A 19,611-nucleotide genomic window follows, 5' to 3' on the forward strand; every position below is an offset into this window, starting at 1 on the left:
TGTATGACAATAATTCTATGTTCTTCCCACCGTATGAATGTTATGATGCCTCTCCAAGCGTCTTGTTGAGAATGAATGAATGATTGGCAGGAAAATCTATGTTGTGCTTGTCAAGTGAGTATTGTGATGCCTCTCCAAGCGTATGTTGTGGACGTTGAGCTTTTCCTTTGTGGATGGGTATTGATTGTTGAGGTGAATTCAAGTGGATGTGTTGTAGAGTGTTTCTTTGAGTAGTGCTCATTTTGGAGATGTTTTAAGCATAGGAATGTTGATATGGATGCCTTGGGATCTTGTCATAGTTGTCAGGAATGTCGGGAAATGCCTGCTAAAGAGTAAAGGAGCTCCTAGTGATCTTGAGTTAGCTTGATAGATGGATGTGTTATCGAAATGATGCCTCAAGTAGTGCTCATTTTGGTGACATTGTGAACACGGGGATATCGATATGGGTGACTCAAATGATTTGTTGTAGTAGTCTAGGTGCTGAGGAGTGTTTACATGGTGTGGTGTGTTGATGAAGTTTAAGGATGTCATAATTGTTTTGCAGGTTTTTATAGGTCTTGATCTTGTCGAGTTGAGATGTTTGTCTTGATTGGGTTGATGGGATCGTTGCCTATGAGGATACTTTACCCCTTGCTTGGTAGTTGAATCCCCGTGCTAAGGATTTAGTTCTAAGTCTTAATTTTATTATGATTTTAGCTTTGAGTTTTTCTTGTGTTAAAGTTTTACCTTTTTTGTATTGTTTTTTCCTGTCAGTATTGGTGGAGAGATCCCTTCTTCATGGTGATGGTGTTTGTTAGGTCTTTATTGATAAGTACTATTTTGAAAGTCACTCGTGGCTTTGGTGAAGAAGTCATTCGTAGTCTTGGCATTCTCTTGAATCATCCTTGATTCAGTTGAAGAGTATAGTTCAGATGAAGATAGAATAAAGCATGGTGGCCTATTTGTGTTTGTAGGCTCGTTATTCTTTTTAGGTAAGTTTTGCTTCAACTTGGTGGCTATACATAACCACTTATAGGGAGTACTCCCTGTTAGACTACGCTTATGAAATGATTTAGACCTTTATTGGTTGTTGAGCTTTAAAGTTAGATGAAAAACACATAGAAGGGGGTTGAATATGTGTGTATATGAACAAAGGAATTTTAAAAATATTTTTGCAAGAAGGCTCCTCTTCGTCCAGTAAAATAATGTTACAGAATCATAAATTGGAACTCCCCAGAGTTGATTCAACAAAATACTTTTCTGTCTGAGAATTTATCGTCTACTTTAGGGAAATGCTTCTTAAATGAAAACGGTTCTTTTCAGATAACGAATTGAATAAATGTGGTTTTGTCTGAAGATAGTTTTGATGGATGATGAGCACCAGACAGAGTTTTCAGTAATTTAAATCACTCAAATGGAAATGCGTATGAAAACATTAAAGCATAGTGCAAGTATTTTATACTGGTTCACTCAAAATGAACTACGTCCAGTCTCCTTCAAATGAAGGGTTTCACTAGATATTCAATGAAGTACAAGTATTGTTTGTTCAGCCTCTTCAGGCTTGTAGTTAGTATTATAGACCATCCAGGTCACGACCACTCCTGGTCCCAAGTATTCTCAACCACTTCTGGCTCGTCAGCTTCACTCGCAGATGCTAGTATTCTTTATTCAGCCACTTCTGGCTCGTAGTGAGTATTTTAGACCACTCAGGTCACGACCACTCCTGGTCCCAAGTATTCTCAACCACTCCTGGTTGGCTAGCTTCACTCACTAGCTCTAGTATTCTTTCTTCAGTCACTTCTGGCTCTTAGTGAGTATTATCGACCAACTCTTGGCCTGTTGACTTCACTCATCAATGCTAGTATTCTTTAATCAGCCACTTGTGACTCGCAGTGAGTATTATCGACCAACTCCTGGCCCATTGACTTCACTCATCAATGCTAGTATTCTTTATCAGCCACTTCTGGCTCGTAGTGAGTATTCTTTGACACACCTCTCCAGGCTTTACAAGTATTCTTTCCCTAGCCTCTTCAGGCTTTATACATGATAAATACAAATTGAGGTTGAGTGTTTGTTTTACTCTCACAGAGAGGATACAATTATTTTTCTGCACTCACTAAGGTACAAATCCTAAGTTACACTTAGAACACCTTAGACTATAGAGATAATTACATCAATGTGTATTTGACTTTAAAGGCTCTACCTCTGATTTCCTTACTTCATGGGCTGGATGTCACTCTTGTTTAGCTTGAGTTAGTCTAAGCTACAGAGCCAACCTCTTCAGGTTCGACGTTGTGACCTATATATAGACTTGTGAAATTTGCCCTTTGCAAGTGTCCGTTGAAGTGGATATAGTCGTTCATCACTAGTTTAATCTTTCATTTAATGCTTAGAATCTTGCATTAAATGTTGCTTCCAGTTCATAGACATTGCATGAATTTTTCTTGCCTTGTTAGCAGCTATGTCTGAATTTAGCAGAGACTTAAGAACCTTTTTGTCCTTTTCTGGTCACGTAGCTATGGAGTGTTGTCCTTATCTGAAAAAGTGATGTACTTTTTCTTACTCATGCATGTTTTTACTTCTGCGCTTGATTTTCTATTTCTTTTCTTCTATTTCTTGCCCATTCATTTGAGAGCTTTTGTGTGGTCATAGACGATGCTATGATTTGTCCTTTGAGACTTGATTCTTCATATGCTTTCGTGGCAGTATTCGTCTGTGTCTGGTAGTCCATGTGCGTCTCAAGCCTTGATTTTCGTCTGAGCATTAGTCATTAATGTTTTGACTTTCTTTGGTCTGATCAACATTGTAGATGGACAAACTTTCTTTTCGTATAGAATACTTTTTAGTCTGTGTTATCCTTCGTCTGATTATTCAATTGACTTTCTTCTGATCTTTGACCATTAGGCTTAATCTAATGTTTGTATGGACTTGATCCGGTGCTTATCCTACTTTTGTCTAGTTCTTGATTTGGCCTTGTTGGATACTTGTGTTGGCCTTTCGTTTTAACTTGGGATCATGCTTAGTGTAGGAAGTTGTACATGTTCTATTCTTTATTTTGCCTGTATTTATGTTTTTCTGAAACACTCACACACTTGTTAGTAATAACAACATGTATTATATTTGTCTCATTCAAAACCTTGCTAGAAATTACTTCGTCTGACTTAACAAGCTTTTTACGAGTGTTTCAGCCTGGTAATTCCCTTTGACCCGTAGCAGGTAGACACAGGCAAAGAATGCAAAGATGCAAAGAAATGTAAAACAGGAATGGATTGGTTTTTCATTTTATTTTATTTTTTATTATTATATATCTTTTTTATTTAATTAATGCCCTTCTATATGCTTTTATATCATATACATGCAATGTGGTTTATACTCATGTTTTACTTCTAAAAATGCAATTCAATTTTAATGTCAGGAAATTAAATTGTACGCGTTATGCGGTGCCATTTCAATTATTACCGAGATGCATGCCTTTGAACCCGAGGTTTCTAGTTTATCTCGATCAATGTTTAGTCAAACGTCTCCAAACTCTATTCAGGAACATCTCAGTCTCCCCTCTATGAGTATTCATTGTGCATCCTCCATGTACTTCCTTGTATTACTTTAACGCCATATAGGTCAAGAGAAAATAAATGAGGGGTATGTATATATTTTTGCAAAAGGTTTGTTAGAAGGGATTTTTTCAAAAATGGTTTTTAGAAGAATGGATGGTCAAGGTAGGTTAGTGTTTAGGTTAATAATCAAGGCGTATTTGTTGTAGGGGAGTTGCCTATTGTATTTAACCTTCTCTTTCTTTCCTTTTAAGAAATTGAGTAATGACATTGGGTCATGCTTTGATTGAATGGTCCCCTTGAGCCACCTTTTGATTTTCAGCCCAGGCTACTGCCTTGTTCTAATTTTTTCCTAGGTTACTTGAGAAGTATTCCCTAGCAAACATTTTTTCCTTTTGATCCTTACTTTTGCCTAGGTCACCCTTTTTGCTTATGGGTTTCCTAACGGACCTTGCGCTAATTTTTGCACAACACCGTTAATGGGTTTCCTGCCGAGCTTATGTTTTTTGCAACGTTCTTTTGAGATGTGGGATTCCTCCTTTTTTTAATTTCATAAACCCCAGTCATATTTAAGTTATGCTTTCAAATTTTGTCGTAAGGTTATTTTTCAAATGATGTCCCTATTCCAACATGCTTTGTTTATTGCGGGTCTTTTATGTTAAGTCAGACGAAGAAATCTCCAATGAGGTTTTGAAAATGACAAATATAATACATATTATTATTACTGACATGTGCGTTAGTGTTTCAGATAAAAATAAGAACAAGCAAAACTGAAGAATGAAGTACGTGTTATTTCACACACTTTGATCAAAATCAAACGAAGCCTAGCTGAGTTGTACAAAGTATCAGATGATGAGTAATCAAGCATCAAGACTAAGTCTGAACAAAAGCCAGACAAAAATTACAAATACAAGACAAGGTGCACTATCATTCGAAGCTTAAAGTATCAGATGAAAAGGCTAAGACAAGCATCAAACAAGGCTAAGTCAAGAATGAAACATAAGCTGATCAAGCACCGGATGAAGTCCGTACAAACATAAGGTGAAGCTCAATGGTCAACCAAACCAAGGTCAATGAAAGTATCAAGCGATGGAAAACACAAGACGAAGAAATGCTCTAGACAGAACTAAAGTATTCCATCTTCAGAATTGACTAGTCGAAAAGAAAAGTCAAATCAGACGAAAGGAGAGGTCAATCCGGAAGAAAGAAAAAGTCAAAGTCTACCTCTTAGGTAGAGACTAAATTCCAAATGCAGATGAAGAATGTTGAAGAGCGTCTAAAGTCCACTATTCACAATGAAAGAAATTAGATATCGTCCTCACTCATAAAGGAACACACGAAGACATCGAATTTGAGATAAGAAAGAAGAAAATTAGGCAAGCGCGAATCCACAAGTCAAAGTTGCGTGTGTCAAAGAAAGGATACCTACTTTTCAGAAAAAGGCAACGCCTCTGCAGATACACCGACGAAAAGAGAACAAATATGTCTAGGTCATGATTCAAGTCAGACATTGAAGTGAACAAACTACACAGAAAGACTTCACGTAACAAGCAAACATTTAATGCAAGATCAAACGCATTAAATGAGAAGATCTACATAGCCATGAACAAACTTCTATCTGCACCAACGGGAAGCTCTGCGCCAATAGATAATTTCAAATTCAAACAACGAGCAGATTTATCAAGAGGCTATAAATATCAAGACACAACAAAAGATAGAAGAGAAAACAGAGAAGCAATGTGCAATAAGCAAAAGAAAGTGTCAAAACATACTTACATCTCTTCTTGTACATTCTTGCATATTTGTGTAAAAACTAAGATAGCGTATCTTAGTGAGTGTTGAGAATATCATATCCTCTCTACAAGATAAAATACACACTCAAACACACACCTTTGTAAAACTAAGGTTACGTACCTTAGTGAGTGTAGAAACTACCTTATCCTCTTTGTGAGAGTCACAAACACACTCAAAAACATTCATTTGTTGTAAAGTCTGAAGAGGCTACTTGAAAGAATACTTGGGAAACCAAAAATGGTTTAAGAATACTAGCGTCGACAAGTGAAGTTGATGAGCCAGAAGTGGTTGAGAATACTTGGGAAACCAGAAGTGGTTTAAGAATACTAGCGTCGACGAGTGAAGTTGATGAGGCAGAAGTGGTTGAGAATACTTGTAATCCGTGGTGATTAGTGGAACCCTTCGGTTGAAGGAGACTAGACATAGCTCATGTCGAGCGAACCAGTATAAAAACTCTTTGCACTTCTTGTTTATTTTTCAGACGCAATTTTATTTAACTGACATACTATACTAAAAATTTTCGTCTAATACTTATTTTTCATTACAACTATCTTCAGACGGGAATCATATTTAGGTTATTATCTTAAGAAATATTTTTCTTGATCAGACGATGAAACTCTTAGACTGAAAATATTTTTGAGCAAATTTCACACAGTTCTTGAGTGTTCAAATAATTTTTATTGAACAAAAAAGAGTCACCTTGCGAAAACGGTTGAAAAAAAATCTCCCTTTGTACGCATAAACATTCAACCCCCCTTCTGTGTGTTTTTCTGCTAACTTCATTTTAATGAGGCTTAGAGTAAAAAGAGATGAAATAAATTAGATAAAATTATGGCGTTAAAACAATATTTGGATTTACGTGTGCCTTTTTATGTAACTCGAGGGGCCTAGGTATGCCCTGAGCTCGTGATTCGTACACAAAGACGTAGAAAGAGGTTGCCCCATAGAGAGGCCTGGTTGGTTCGTCTATCAAAGCCATCCTTCCACTTGCTCAAATACTAATGCTTTGGAGGATCTTGTGTCATAGGAGGTTGTTTGGACTTTTTGAGTTCCTTTCATCTTTCTTCCTTCTTTTTCTTTTTCTTTTCTTTAGAGGGTTTGTCTTGTAATTCCTTAGGAGCATAGCTTCATCCTAATCATTCCTTTTATCCCAATAATGTTTAATGAATCCATTTTTGTACGTTGCAGATCCATGGCATTGCCTTGCTTCTTCCCTATGGAAAATAACTCAATATTTGAATTGTCAATCTAGGCATGCCTTGCCCTTCGTCCTATTACGCAATTAAGTTAAATGTATCCCAATTCGGTGTGTCGGGTTTACATTTGATTACCAATGACTTTATTATTAACGCGTACAAATTAGATTTCCCTTTTTATTATTATTTATTCAAATACAAGGAAGGTGTATTATTCTAAATGAAATGCAAGGTAGAATGCAAAGACAATTGTGAAATTCAACAAACACCATTCTTATTGATTTGTTTGTTTAAAGAACATTCATTATACAAGACTTTTCAATATATTTTGACAATATTATAGCAGCTTAGGGAAACTCGTAATTGATTGATATCTCTATAGACATGCCTGCTCATTTGTCAATTTGCAATTTTCAACCTTCAATTCTTTTCAGATTCTTCTTCACTCTTATTATCCCCGTTAGAATTAATCGTCAATGAAATGGGGTCTTCGAGTTCACCATTGTTTCGGTTATTACCAAAGTTCTTAACTTTATCGACAAGGTCGATGAGTTGGAGAAGAAAGATGCAGTTAGGAGTGGTTTGATAATGAGTTGGAGGAGTAAAGGATGCTTAACATTAATTTCTTCAACTCCTTAAGCTCATGATTTCCTCGTTCTCAAGTAAAGTTCTTTTGTTTCAACCCCTTAATGTTTCAGCCCCCCAACGGTGTTCTTACGAAGCAGTCTCTCTCTTTTTTCTTTTTTGCTTCAATTCTTCTGCGTATCTCCTTTTGAAATTTCTTCTTTAAATGACTCCAACTCTATTTTGAGCATGACATCTTCTTTGATGATTTTGCTTCAACCCGGTCTAGATATTTTACTTCATAAGTGGTATGCAAGTCAGAAATGCTTATGTAGTAGCTTCCTTCTAGATTGGGAGATCAAGAGAAACCTAAGAAGATGTGGCTTTTGCTTCTTAATTTGTCGAAAGAGTGATGATAATCCCAAAATCCGGTCGAGCCTCCCACAATACTAAGAGATGTAGATACTTTGTCCTTTACCACCATCTTTTGCTCCACCTTCATACTGTATTTAATGAGCAAAATAAAATCATTAATCAACTTTATTTGATTGCATGTCCAAATTGTTTAAAACTTAAATAAAGTATTGAAGGCTTATCATAAGAGGGTTACTTAAAGGGATATTTTCAGTAATTGGAATGGGGCCATGCGTCTTTTGATATTTCTATTTGATTAGTTTCCTCTTTAATGGTCCCACCAAATTAGTTGTACATTTAAAATGATAAGTGCATTCATGGCCCCAGCTCAAACCAACTAAGAATATAACACTTTGTTTATTTGTGTACAATCGTTTATTTCAAACAGGTGGGAAATTCAAACATACATATATTAAAGCCAATCAAGTTAATATATACATAATAGACAATGGAAAAGGGGAAAATATTTAAACTATTATTCTTATTTTGATAATTTCATCATTTATATGGGTCTGGCCCTCGCCATACATCCCTAGTGGAGTTACCATTTGTCGAAACCTAAAAAATTTCGATCCTGCCCGCAGATGGTTTGGACTTCTGTTTGAAAATCTCATCCGTTAAGGAATGCTCGAAAGCCAGATTAATCCTTAATCAATGGTTTTTGAGAAAGAAAAAAGGTTCTTAGGAGTCGCTACCAATGTTTTACTCAAAACATCAGAAAAAGAAAAGGTTTTCAAAATTGCAATAATGGCCTTCATAGCTAGAATTAGGTTCGGAAGTCAGTTACGTGTCAGGAAGGTGTTAGGCACCCTACAACGCCCTGATTCGATATCTTATGACGAAATTGGCATAATAAAGGATAATAGTTTGGATATTTATCCCTTTTTTATTGATTATTCACATGATATATTTATTACAAATACTTATAGAAATAGGGGTTTTAACCCCAAGCGTTTGAAGGTAAAATGTCTACATGATTATTACTCATTTATGGTATACTCATATATATATATATATATATATATATATATATATATATATATATATATATATATATATATATATATATATATATATATATATATATATATATAACAATTTAAATAAAGGAGATGATATCACTAAAAATACCTTTGAAGCAAACTTTTATTGAATGATTCTTCTATTATAGAGTCAAGGCGCGTTTATCAACCATTTTCACTAATAAATAACCTCACTTACTCAAGAAATACAAAAGAAAGAAAGAGAGAACATATCAACTATACGAGATCTCAATAATCCAAAACTCTCCCCCAAAGCACTATTCACGAATTTCTATTTATAGCCTCAACTCATGTTGGAACGGCCCATTCCGATGATTAGAACAACCCGTTCTAGATTAGTTTGTTATGGGTAATTTTTAAATCTAGAATGGTCCATTCTGGATTTGAAATTAACTCGTAACAAACTGGGTCAAAATGTCTTGTTCCAGATTGGGAACGATCCATTTTGACCTAGGGTTTCCAGGCCATTTCGGAAGCTTGAAATGGCTCGTTCCAGATCAGGAATGGCCTGTTTTGGGCCCCTAATTCAACTTTAGGGTTTTCAGGCCTTTTGGTTTCCTGGTCCATTCTGATGTCATGTTGGGCCTTCAAAATCTTCTTGCCTTAGTTTGGGTACCCGAGACAAAATTGGGAGTCTACCACTCTTAAATGACCAAATTAGGTTCTATGGTATTCATAAGAGTTGTAGGCTTAAACGTTAGCTTTTCAATGATGTTGTAAACACCCAAAAATGAGGTCTATAACTTATGTTATGATCAAATTAGTGAGCAAAAGTCAAGTTGTCAAAGTTAGGCTTAAATATTGTGGTTTTATACTTTTTAAAAATATAGTAGATTGAAAAATCAACTCTTAAGATCAACATAAAAGTTGTAGATAATTATCTTAGCTTTCTAATAAAATTAAGATCAACTTATTAGCATATGTACATCTTTAGATAATGCACTTAGACCACACAATGTTATAGAAGCTTAAGATAAGAAGATATAATTTATGAGTTATATTGGTGAGTTGTTTTATTCTTTAAGTGTCTATATGTGATATGAATAATGATAGTGTATAATGTTATGATGTTTGAGATTCGATGATGTTATGATAATTATGTTATAATGACGAATGCTATAATATGTGATGAATAAATAGTATGAGTAATAATAATATATAATGTATGATGTATAATGTTATGTTGTATGAGAAGTTATATAGATGTAAGATGTGTTTAATTACTATGAGTTATGTGATGAGATATGATGGATGTCTAGTGTTGCAGTTGACAAATGAAGAATTCAATTAGTGTATATTGTGAAGATATCATAGGTCATCTACCTATGTCCTAGGGATGTTATGGTGGAGAAACCTCTAATAGAATTAGAAAGCTACTATGGACAGTTATAACACTTTGATAAAACCCTAAAATCTTGAATCTTTAAAATTTTAAAATTTTCTATCCAAACACAATTTTCAATATAATTTATATTTTTTTATCAAGTATATGTATATATTATATGTATAAGTTATAAAAGAAATAAGTATATATTATACATTATATGAAACGGAATTAATATATATATATATATATATATATATATATATATATATTAGTACTAATGTCACGCATTTATTATCCTAAACCAATTTTTTATTGAATTTTTGTTTTCATTTTGTATGTGGAAGTTAATGCACTTTAAACTAACTTTATCACATTATCTTTTATTTTATTCCTTTTCATATTCATATTGGATGTGACACCCTCTAACTCTTATGTATAATAATATAATTTTTAAAGCAAATACTTCATTAAATAATTTAAATTAAAATAGAGACAAAATGTACCACATTCTAAATTCTAAATTCTAAATTCAAGAATTAATGCTAAACCAAACTATTACAAGAAATTGTAGAAACATTTTTAAAAGAAATAAACTATAATCCCTATTACAAAAGAACATGAAAATATTCTTATGTAAACCTTGATGTCATGTGTAATTAGAGCATTCTCATCCTTCAAGTAAACTCCTCCAAAGTGAAAATCACCTACATATAGATATCGAAATAAACACAAGGAAATATATGAGAGTGAGAACATATTTCACTCTGACTACCGATGTAAGAAAAAGTTGGGTAGCCATACAAAAACAATACACATATATGGAAAATACATAAGCTTATCAATAATTAATCCATACATGACCTTGCAATAATTAAAGCAATAATTCTCAACTCATATTTCACCACATCACCACATAAATCAGATTTATAACTCAAATGCAAACAATATGCCATGTTCAAATAAAACTCTTTTATCTATATGCATATGGTACCAGTAAAACTATTACCACTGGTTAAAGGCTAAGTAGTTCAGGAGTACATGCTAGGTCAACCTATCACAACACTCTACACTAGAAGGACATATTACTTGGGTCTCTTCAGGATAACTAAGTCGCACAAGATTTGCTCCATGCACACAACGGGTGAGATTGAGGCTTTCCAAACCAAACTATCTCCGAGGATTGATCCCCAAGATTTTACACAAGGGGGCTTCTCGAGTGGCGTATTTTGCATCGTACCCATAAAAAAAATCACTTATGATGAATGACACACACAACTCTATGCATATTCACGCAAGTCACATGCACTTAGATTAATATTTCACAATTCCTAACACTTATCACAATTCTCAATGCTACGAAGTTATACTTAGACTTTACAAGATCACTAGAACTTTTCATATTTCACATGTTTTACAATATAATAGGTCACTTTACTTTGTTCATGTTCATTAATCAACATACAATAATCAACATTGATTCTTCATCTCACATCATATTGACAACCAATTCTAAACAAGTAAGTTTAAAATAAGAACCAAGGCTTTCTCTAAGCAACGAAAATTCACTTCGAGCACCTAGAAATTCGCTTCAAGTGAGCATAGTCAGGGAACACCCTTGAATCACCACATCTCCTTGCTCTAAGTGTGTAAGTGCTCCTTTTGAGCAACTGAATTATGCTCAAGGCAATCATAATTCACTCTAAGCAAGTCAAGTCAAAGGACAAGCTAGACTTGGTTGCATAAGCTCACTTGGAGCGAGAAAGTTCTCGCTTTGAGGGAATCTACTTAGAAACTTGCATACTTTGCAATTCTCTAACATATAATTTCCCATATCTCACAATTAATAAAGTAAAGGGGCATCTAAAGTCTAATTAATCTATTCTATCATCAGTAGTTACTATAGTCAATTGTTTCTTCAATAATTTTCTTTGTATTCTTCCTTAGGGTTCCCTTTGGAAACCACAAACACTCATAAATTCATAAACAAAGATGACTCATAGATCAAACATATAGTCACATGCATATATCATTTAAAACACAATAGTTATACATGGTAGATTCATACTAGGTTCGGGTTTAATACCTTACTCACATACGTATGCATATAACCTAGGGATTAGGAGTCAATTCCACTACCCAACAATTAACCCACACTTCAAAGTGTTGTTCTCATTTTCCCTTATCTTAATGTACACTAAAATCAGGGTTTTGATCTCCGAGCTCTTCTCTAATTGTCTCAGGTTCTCCTCTCTCATTAAATCACAATACACATAATATGATTTATAAAAGAAAGGCTTAGCGTATTAAAATGAAAACCTTAACCCTCACATGCACACATTAATGAAAACCTTAACATTAATTCTCTTCAAACAATTATATTAAATAGAAGTGTTTGTATGTTTGAAGAAGTTTTTTGTTTTTAGAATTTTTAATTTATTATGTTAATTTTTATTTATAATTTAAATTTTAATATTTTTTTTACAATTATTTACCAATAATTAAAATATTTTATATCACAACATAAATTATTTATTATACATTTTTTATAATATAATTTATATATTCAAAAAATCATTTATTATAAATTTTAATAATATAAAATAAAATATTTATAATGAACAATAAGTTAAATAATAAAAATTCCATATATTTTTGTTATAAGAAATTTACGAAAAAAATCATAAGAAGTAATTGGGGATTCTCATCTACGACCTAACATTAGGCCTGCCCAATATGGCTGTCCAAGACGCCAGACGGTGCGTTTTAATCCTTTGATCCTCTTTCTTCCATTCGATTAAATCTTTCTCATCTCCAATTTGAAACGAGTTACAACTCATAAGTGAATCTCACTCACTATTCACTTGTTTAATTAAGAGAGGAAATGGATAAAAACTAAGGTATAAAGAATAAAAATATGAAAGTAAAAATAAGTACGATTATTTGGTTGGAAAAAAAAAAGGTGAGAAATTAAAAGATGTTGAACTTCACCTTATTAATTATTTATTTAAGTTTATTTATTTTTCTTTTCTTATATATATATATATATATATATATATATTTTATTTCTCATATTTTTTTTTATATTTCTTCTCAAACAAATAATCAAAAATTTTATTCTATTTATTATCCATTTTTACTCATTTTGTTTTATTTTTTTCATCTCTACCAAACACGCCGAGTTGAGAAAAAAATAAGGTGAGAGGATTCCATCTTCTTAGTTATTTATTTAATTTTTTTATTTTCTCTTTTATATATATATATAATATATATATATTTTTATATATATAATATATATATATATATATATATATATATATATATTTATATATTTCTTTTCAATCAAATAATCAAAATTTTATTCTATTTATTACTCATTTTAACTTATTTTAATTTTTTATTTTATTTTATTTCTTATCTATTGTTTTCCTCTCTACCAATCTCGCCAAGTTAAACTAAAAAAAGTTACATATTTTAGAACTTTGAAAAATCAACTCATTCTACTTAAATCCGGAGTCATCCGAGTTGAACCTGTTAAGAGTCTAACTGGATCACGAGCCCACTAAAAAAAACACTATCGCTGGGCCTTGGCCCACAGCCCAGTTATTCATTCAGGCGAATGTCAGACGCTACACAGGGAGGGTTACTGCATACTGCATAGTGCTTACTGGGTTAGGTTAGAGACTTTTGGTGGGAGAAAAAGAAAAGGAATTAGGGTTTTCGGTTTCACTGCTTCACCATCTTGTCTTCTCTTCGTGATCGTGACCCACCACCCAACACCGCCACCGCCCCGGCGCGTCTGCCACCGCGATCGCCACCACCCTTTTTTTTAAAAAAAATTTTAAAATTAAGTTAGCCAGCCCGTTTAACCCACCAGTCCGTGGTGGACCGGGCCGGGCCCAATTTTTGTATGCCCGAACCTGATTCAAAGTTTGGATCTTTGTGAGTTCATTTGCAACTTTGATGATGAATCTGGTTGGAATCATGAAATTTAAACGCTTTCTTTTTTGTGGTTTTTACCGTTTCTTTTCTGTTTGTAGGAATTTGAGGCAAAAATGAGAGTGATTCAGAAGTTTTTCGTTACATCACTGTTCATGTGGGCCATCCCTATTGCAATATTGTATGCATTTAACAATAATATGCTTCCTGGTGAGATTCTAATGCACTTAAGCTTTCATGGGTTGTTGTTGATTTGAAGGGGGTGTTGCTTTGTGCTCCAATTTGTGTGTTTTATATCTTTTATCTGTTAGCTTGACTTCCGTGCGTGTTCTACTCAATTTTTTCTTGTTGAAGAGATGGCATTATACTGTTTTTTTTATTTATTATTATTATAGACAAAACCTGAAAATTAGAATATTGGGCATTGTTTGTTTTCTAAAATTGGTTTGTCCCCAAGCACATTTGAAAATGTTTGTCTTGTAAACACATTTCTGTGTTCTAAAAGTTTATCCCATGAGCACTTGAAGAAAATAGAAGAAGAGAATGAGAAAACATATCCTAGTTGTTTCCCTTTTTTATTTTTAAAACACTTGTTTGGAGAACAATTTTCAGAACTTTTGATTTTCGACGAGAAATGATTGCTGAAGAGTGTAAAAGTATTTTATAAAACACATTTAAAAAAAATGAAAAGAGAATCAAACAAGCCCTTGGTCTTAACAATTGATGATCTTGAAGGAAATGTTATTGTTTTTCTTTTTCGTGCAATGCCTGACATAAAATTTGCCTATTCAGATCGTGTGGAAAATTTGATCTGTATATATACATATATACTAAGCCTCTAAGAAAATGGGTAGTTTTCCCATATTGTTTAGTATGTACCGTTTGTTCAGGAAGGTGATTTTCTACTTCTGATGGAGTTATTTTTTTTAAGTTTGTAATACAATCAATGCAATGAAAGATGTGTATAATTTGAATCCTTATCTCTGGTCTTAAGAAGTAAACTATGATAGTTTGTATTTTGCGATGCACATTGGAAATTGTTTTTAGCATTATGTGCCATTTGGAAATGGTTGTTAAATGGTGATGCTTTGTTTTTTGTCTTTTATTTTTCTTCCCTGCATTAGACTGAGGAGAGGATCGTAAAAGAAACATCCAATCCATTTTCTTGCATCACTACATTACCTCTGGTATTGACTATTGAGATAACCAAGTATGCCATTAAGGCATTCACACCCCATTATAACCAGAAACTGTTGTTTGAATTGTAATAAGCCAAAAATTAATAGAGATCAGTTTATTTTTTAATTTTCATGTGACAGAGGGCAATGACTTTTCTCAACCATTGTAGCACTTAAGCACATTCCAAAATTGTAGTTTTACTGTGCTTGAAGTCAGTGCTTCATAATGCTGACTAGATCAGCTTAATTCTTTAAGCAATTATTTTACTCTTTTAATCAGTATTCACTTGTCTTTTGCACTCTTACTAGACTGGCATCTAAATTCTCCCACACTATGGGGGCTCTTCAAATGTTCTGATTTCCTCAGTTATTTATAGAATGCTTCATCATGTTGCCCGCTGATATGGGTCTTATGACTCTTATCATTTTTCAATGAGTTTCTTTTTCATACTTTTACAATTAGAAATCACCTTAAATATGACTTTGGGCTTGTTTGAATAAACTTCTCCAGATGCACTTTTAGTAGAGAAAAACAAGAAAGAAAATGGAAATGAGTTTTTTCATAAGCTAAAATTAGTTTATGCATTAGTTAAAAATAAGATTTTGGAGGAGTTAATAGAAAAATGTTTCTACAAATTAGCATATGCATAAGCTAATTTTACCTTATGTAGACAATCATTTCATTTTTTTTTTCTATTTTTCTTTCCTAAAAGTAGTTCTAGAAAGTTTGTACAAATAGGTTCTTTGAAATTAATTATTACAAGATACAACCATCTTATCATACATGTCAATCTATGATTGAATAACAATATAAAAAACTATTACACTATAATTAAATTCTTTTTCATTGCATTCCCTTAATGTTCCCAACTCATTGGGAGCAAGGCCCAATAGAAAAATGTAATGTAAGTTGCAAAACTACCACCTTACTGTGTTTCCTTGTTTGCAACAGGAGCAACTAATTTGTCCCCTTACTCTGTGACACTAGTGAGCGGGTTTCTTGCTGTCATATCTGTTAATGTAGTCATAGCATTTTACATATATTTGGCAATGAGAGAGCCTGCAGATAAACATGAGCCTGATCCTAAATTTCTTGCTGAGGCCAAAGCTAGCATCAACCAGTCAACAGGGGATGCTCAAAAATCTTCCCAGCCTCTCAAGAAAGAACAATAGATGGTGTTTTAAGACCAGATGGTGTTTTAAGACCTCTTTGTTGTTGTAGCCACAAGCTGTTCATCTTGTGGAAGAGGGGGAACAATGGGGATGAAGGGAGAAGGTCCTGAATCGTGTGCCCATCATGCTTCTGTTATCAATTTTGCACATTTATGTTTTCCTGTGTTAGTTCCATAGAATTTTATTTTATTTGTATACACACACGGTTACTTTCTGTTAAGAATATGTTTTAGACATTTTTCTTGAGTTTAATTTCTATGCACTCGCAGGTAACTGATTAAAAATCATGGTAAGTATAACTTCTGAGGCATTTGCTGTAAAATTAACAAAGATATCAATATTTAGCAACTTTTGATTATATGAGCATGTAAAATCTTTTTAAATTTTTAGTGCATAAACAATTTTTTTCTCCATTTTATTATTATGTTTTCAATGAATTGGAGAAAGTTATTTTACAATTGATTTAGCTACGATTTAAATAACTAAATAATTGAGCAACACAGGGAAATCAGATCACATGTTGCATGTGCTAAATTATAATTATCATTGCTATACAAATAAATCTTAAGCTATACTATTGCCGTTCCCCAGACAGGTCTCGAGTTTTTTCTCATCGATGGGTGACTTCGATGTACTCGCTCACTGTCTTCTGATTTTTCTCATCAGTGGATGATCTCAATGTACTTACTCAAATAATGTCAATTGATGTAGAGTACACATTGTAAGAAAATTATTAGTTATATTAATTATGATAATAAAATAATTTGATCTGATTATATGTTTATTAAAAGAATTGGAGTGCGGTTGTTGTTAACTACCCGGTACTTAGGTGAAATGTTCAATAATAAGGTTATTAACAAAAGAGAATAATTAAATTTTTAACATATTTTCTTATCCACAAAATTCAAGAATTAGAATTTAGTGGTTGGTATGCAATTTAAAACTCTTAAAATTGAGATACAATTTGAGATGGAGAAATTAGTAAATTAATGTTTCGTATTAGCTCCAATAAGCATTTTGTGAAATCTTTTAAGAAGGAAAGATGATCGAGCATATTGTTTTTAGGATGTGAATTTGTGGACTCATGGTCACATTACAGTGATTTTACAGTTTTTTTTAAACTGTTTAAATGAAAACATTAATTTTAAAATATTCAAAAAAATATGTTTGTCAAAAAATGTTTACCCCCAAAATAGTTAGACAAAAGTTAGGTATAATATTAACAATATTGTTGGTGTTGTTCACATTCAATTTTAGTAATTATTGATTGTTATAACTAATTTGATGATGAAAACAATAATTACTAAAATAATAAATATTTACAAATGACACTAATATTTAATGAGGAGGAGTGAAATTTATTTTTACTCAAGAAAGTTTTACTATAACATTTCTAATCTACCAAACAATCATTGAGGTGCTTTGTTCTTAAAAGATTAAAAAATAGGCAATTAAAAAGATTAAAACTTAAATAAATAGGACAAAAGAATATAATAATTGTGATAGTACTAGAAGACTCCATTGTTATTTAAATATCTCAACAATACTCATATTGAGCTACCTCTCACAAAGCTGCAAATTTTTCTGCATGAAGCAAAGTGGTGACCGATATCTTTGATTTCCAGATGTATACTCTCTTGATTCTACTTTTTTTTCTCTTTGTTTGATCCATGAGAATTGCACCTGGTATCAAAGGATTTACAATGCTTACACACCCTCCTTAATCGAGTTAGATCCCTTTGATTGATTCTACTCCTTTCCAAGTGAGTTGTGACTTCTTAATGTTGTTGGGTTTTCTATGTCAACATTTTCTAGGCTCTGTCTCAACTGTACCATGTTGTCCCCTAACTAATTTCTTGTGTTAGTTTAGCTCTTCCTAGACCTACCATTTGGTTCAATGAAGTAATCATTGTTATTATAACAATTTTTCCACTATGAGAATGAGCATTTCACTTGCAAATTGGACATAAGGGTATCTTTATATTGTGTTTGTTATCAGCTAAATGGATGAGAAAGGTATGGAATTTCAAGGAAGGTAAATTGAATAATTATATGTGTTTGGTATAAGGGAATAGGAGAAAAGTTGAGATAAATTATGATGGGTTACATTGTTCATGAAACATTGTTCATATAAAAATTGTTGGCCACATATGCACCTTTCTTTTTCATATATATATATATATAAATTATATGTGTATTTATTTATTATTTTCAAATAAAAAAGTGCTTATAAAAATATATATTTATTTTTAAACAAAGTTATTTATAAAAATAATCAACTTCCACTTCATTTCTTTTTCATTTATCTCTTACTTTAATTTTTAAACATAGTAATTGTGAATACTATTATTTTATAAAGATTCAATTGTATAAAATATAATTTTAAAATATCGAATTCACATTATTTCTCACCTAATTTCACTCTACCAAACAACTACAAATTTCACTCTATTTTCTACCTATTTCCTATTAAATCACTTCTCACATATTCTCTTTGATTTCTCCCTCTCTCTCAAACAAAGCATTAGAAGCCATGAGTCAACACATTGAGCAAGAAAACTATGCTTGCACATAAGTAACAATATGCACTTATCTCTTGTGTTGAGGCTCTCAAAGCAAATTGCGCAATCAACAAGGCTGCTTATGTTGCCTTTGGCAACATAATCATAACATGAAAGCTTCTCCAATTCATCCATGGACATGCTTCTTCCACCATTTGCACCCCTCTCAACCATTGATCCTCTCCTAAATAGTCTCTCTGATAAACAAACATCAAGTATGACTTGGGACGCAATCCCCATAAATATTAGCACTACTGTTACAATAATTGTCATTATCAACACCAATGTTGAAGATGAAAATGATAAAAATAAAAAGTAAAATAAAATAAAAAATCACAAATTTTCTAACACATGGATTCATGATGTAACATATTACATGCTAAATACCAATATCTATTATTAGGAAGACCAATGTTGAAAATGAAAAAAGCTCACGAATTTTCTAAACATGGATTCATGATATTACATATTACTATATGTTATGTAACATGCTCAAAATTCTAATCAATAAATCACTCTCCAATGAATGCATATGTGTGAAGCAAAGTGATGCACAAATTTTCCTCGATGCCAAAAATCTACCATGTAAAGTAGAATTGTAGCACAAGAAAAAGTGTAGGAGTGTTTGTCATAGAAACACAATAAGTTTCTTTGTTGTGATGAGGTTGAGAATTTCATTTAAAACAAATTAAGAACATAGTTTTGTATGATCAATGAGGTTGGTTTATTTGTCTTTGGTGTATAAGGTGAGTGTGGAATGATGATGGTGTAGGTAAGAAAGTAACCAATTTTACAAGTTGATGCAAAAAATATGGCTAGCTTGCACTTTGAACCTTTTCCTCTTATCTTCTTCTCCTTATTCTCTTTACTTTCCCTTATTCTTGGTGTTTGGTTT

General features: G+C 32.6%; 1 protein-coding gene across 1 annotated transcript; it reads left to right on the plus strand.

The window, feature by feature from the left end:
• Positions 1–13,493: 13,493 nt before the first annotated feature.
• LOC109800858 (Vacuolar ATPase assembly integral membrane protein VMA21-like domain-containing protein) lies at positions 13,494–16,391 on the plus strand. Its single transcript, XM_020361767.3, has 3 exons — positions 13,494–13,807; positions 13,906–14,014; positions 15,935–16,391. Exons 2-3 carry the CDS (start codon positions 13,921–13,923, stop codon positions 16,153–16,155), a joined length of 315 nt encoding a protein of 104 aa, XP_020217356.1. The 5' UTR covers positions 13,494–13,807; positions 13,906–13,920; the 3' UTR covers positions 16,156–16,391.
• Positions 16,392–19,611: the final 3,220 nt, after the last annotated feature.

The sequence above is a fragment of the Cajanus cajan genome, chromosome 3 (assembly GCF_000230855.2).
Source record: "Cajanus cajan strain Asha chromosome 3, NIPB_CcT2T_4, whole genome shotgun sequence".
Lineage (NCBI taxonomy): Eukaryota > Viridiplantae > Streptophyta > Magnoliopsida > Fabales > Fabaceae > Cajanus > Cajanus cajan.

Coding starts and splice junctions, on each gene's coding strand:
- LOC109800858 (XM_020361767.3), top strand. CDS start 13,921: ATGAGAGTGATTCAGAAGTTTTTCGTTACATCACTGTTCATGTGGGCC. Junction 14,015..15,934: donor TAACAATAATATGCTTCCTG/GTGAGATTCTAA, acceptor TGTTTGCAACAG/GAGCAACTAATTTGTCCCCT.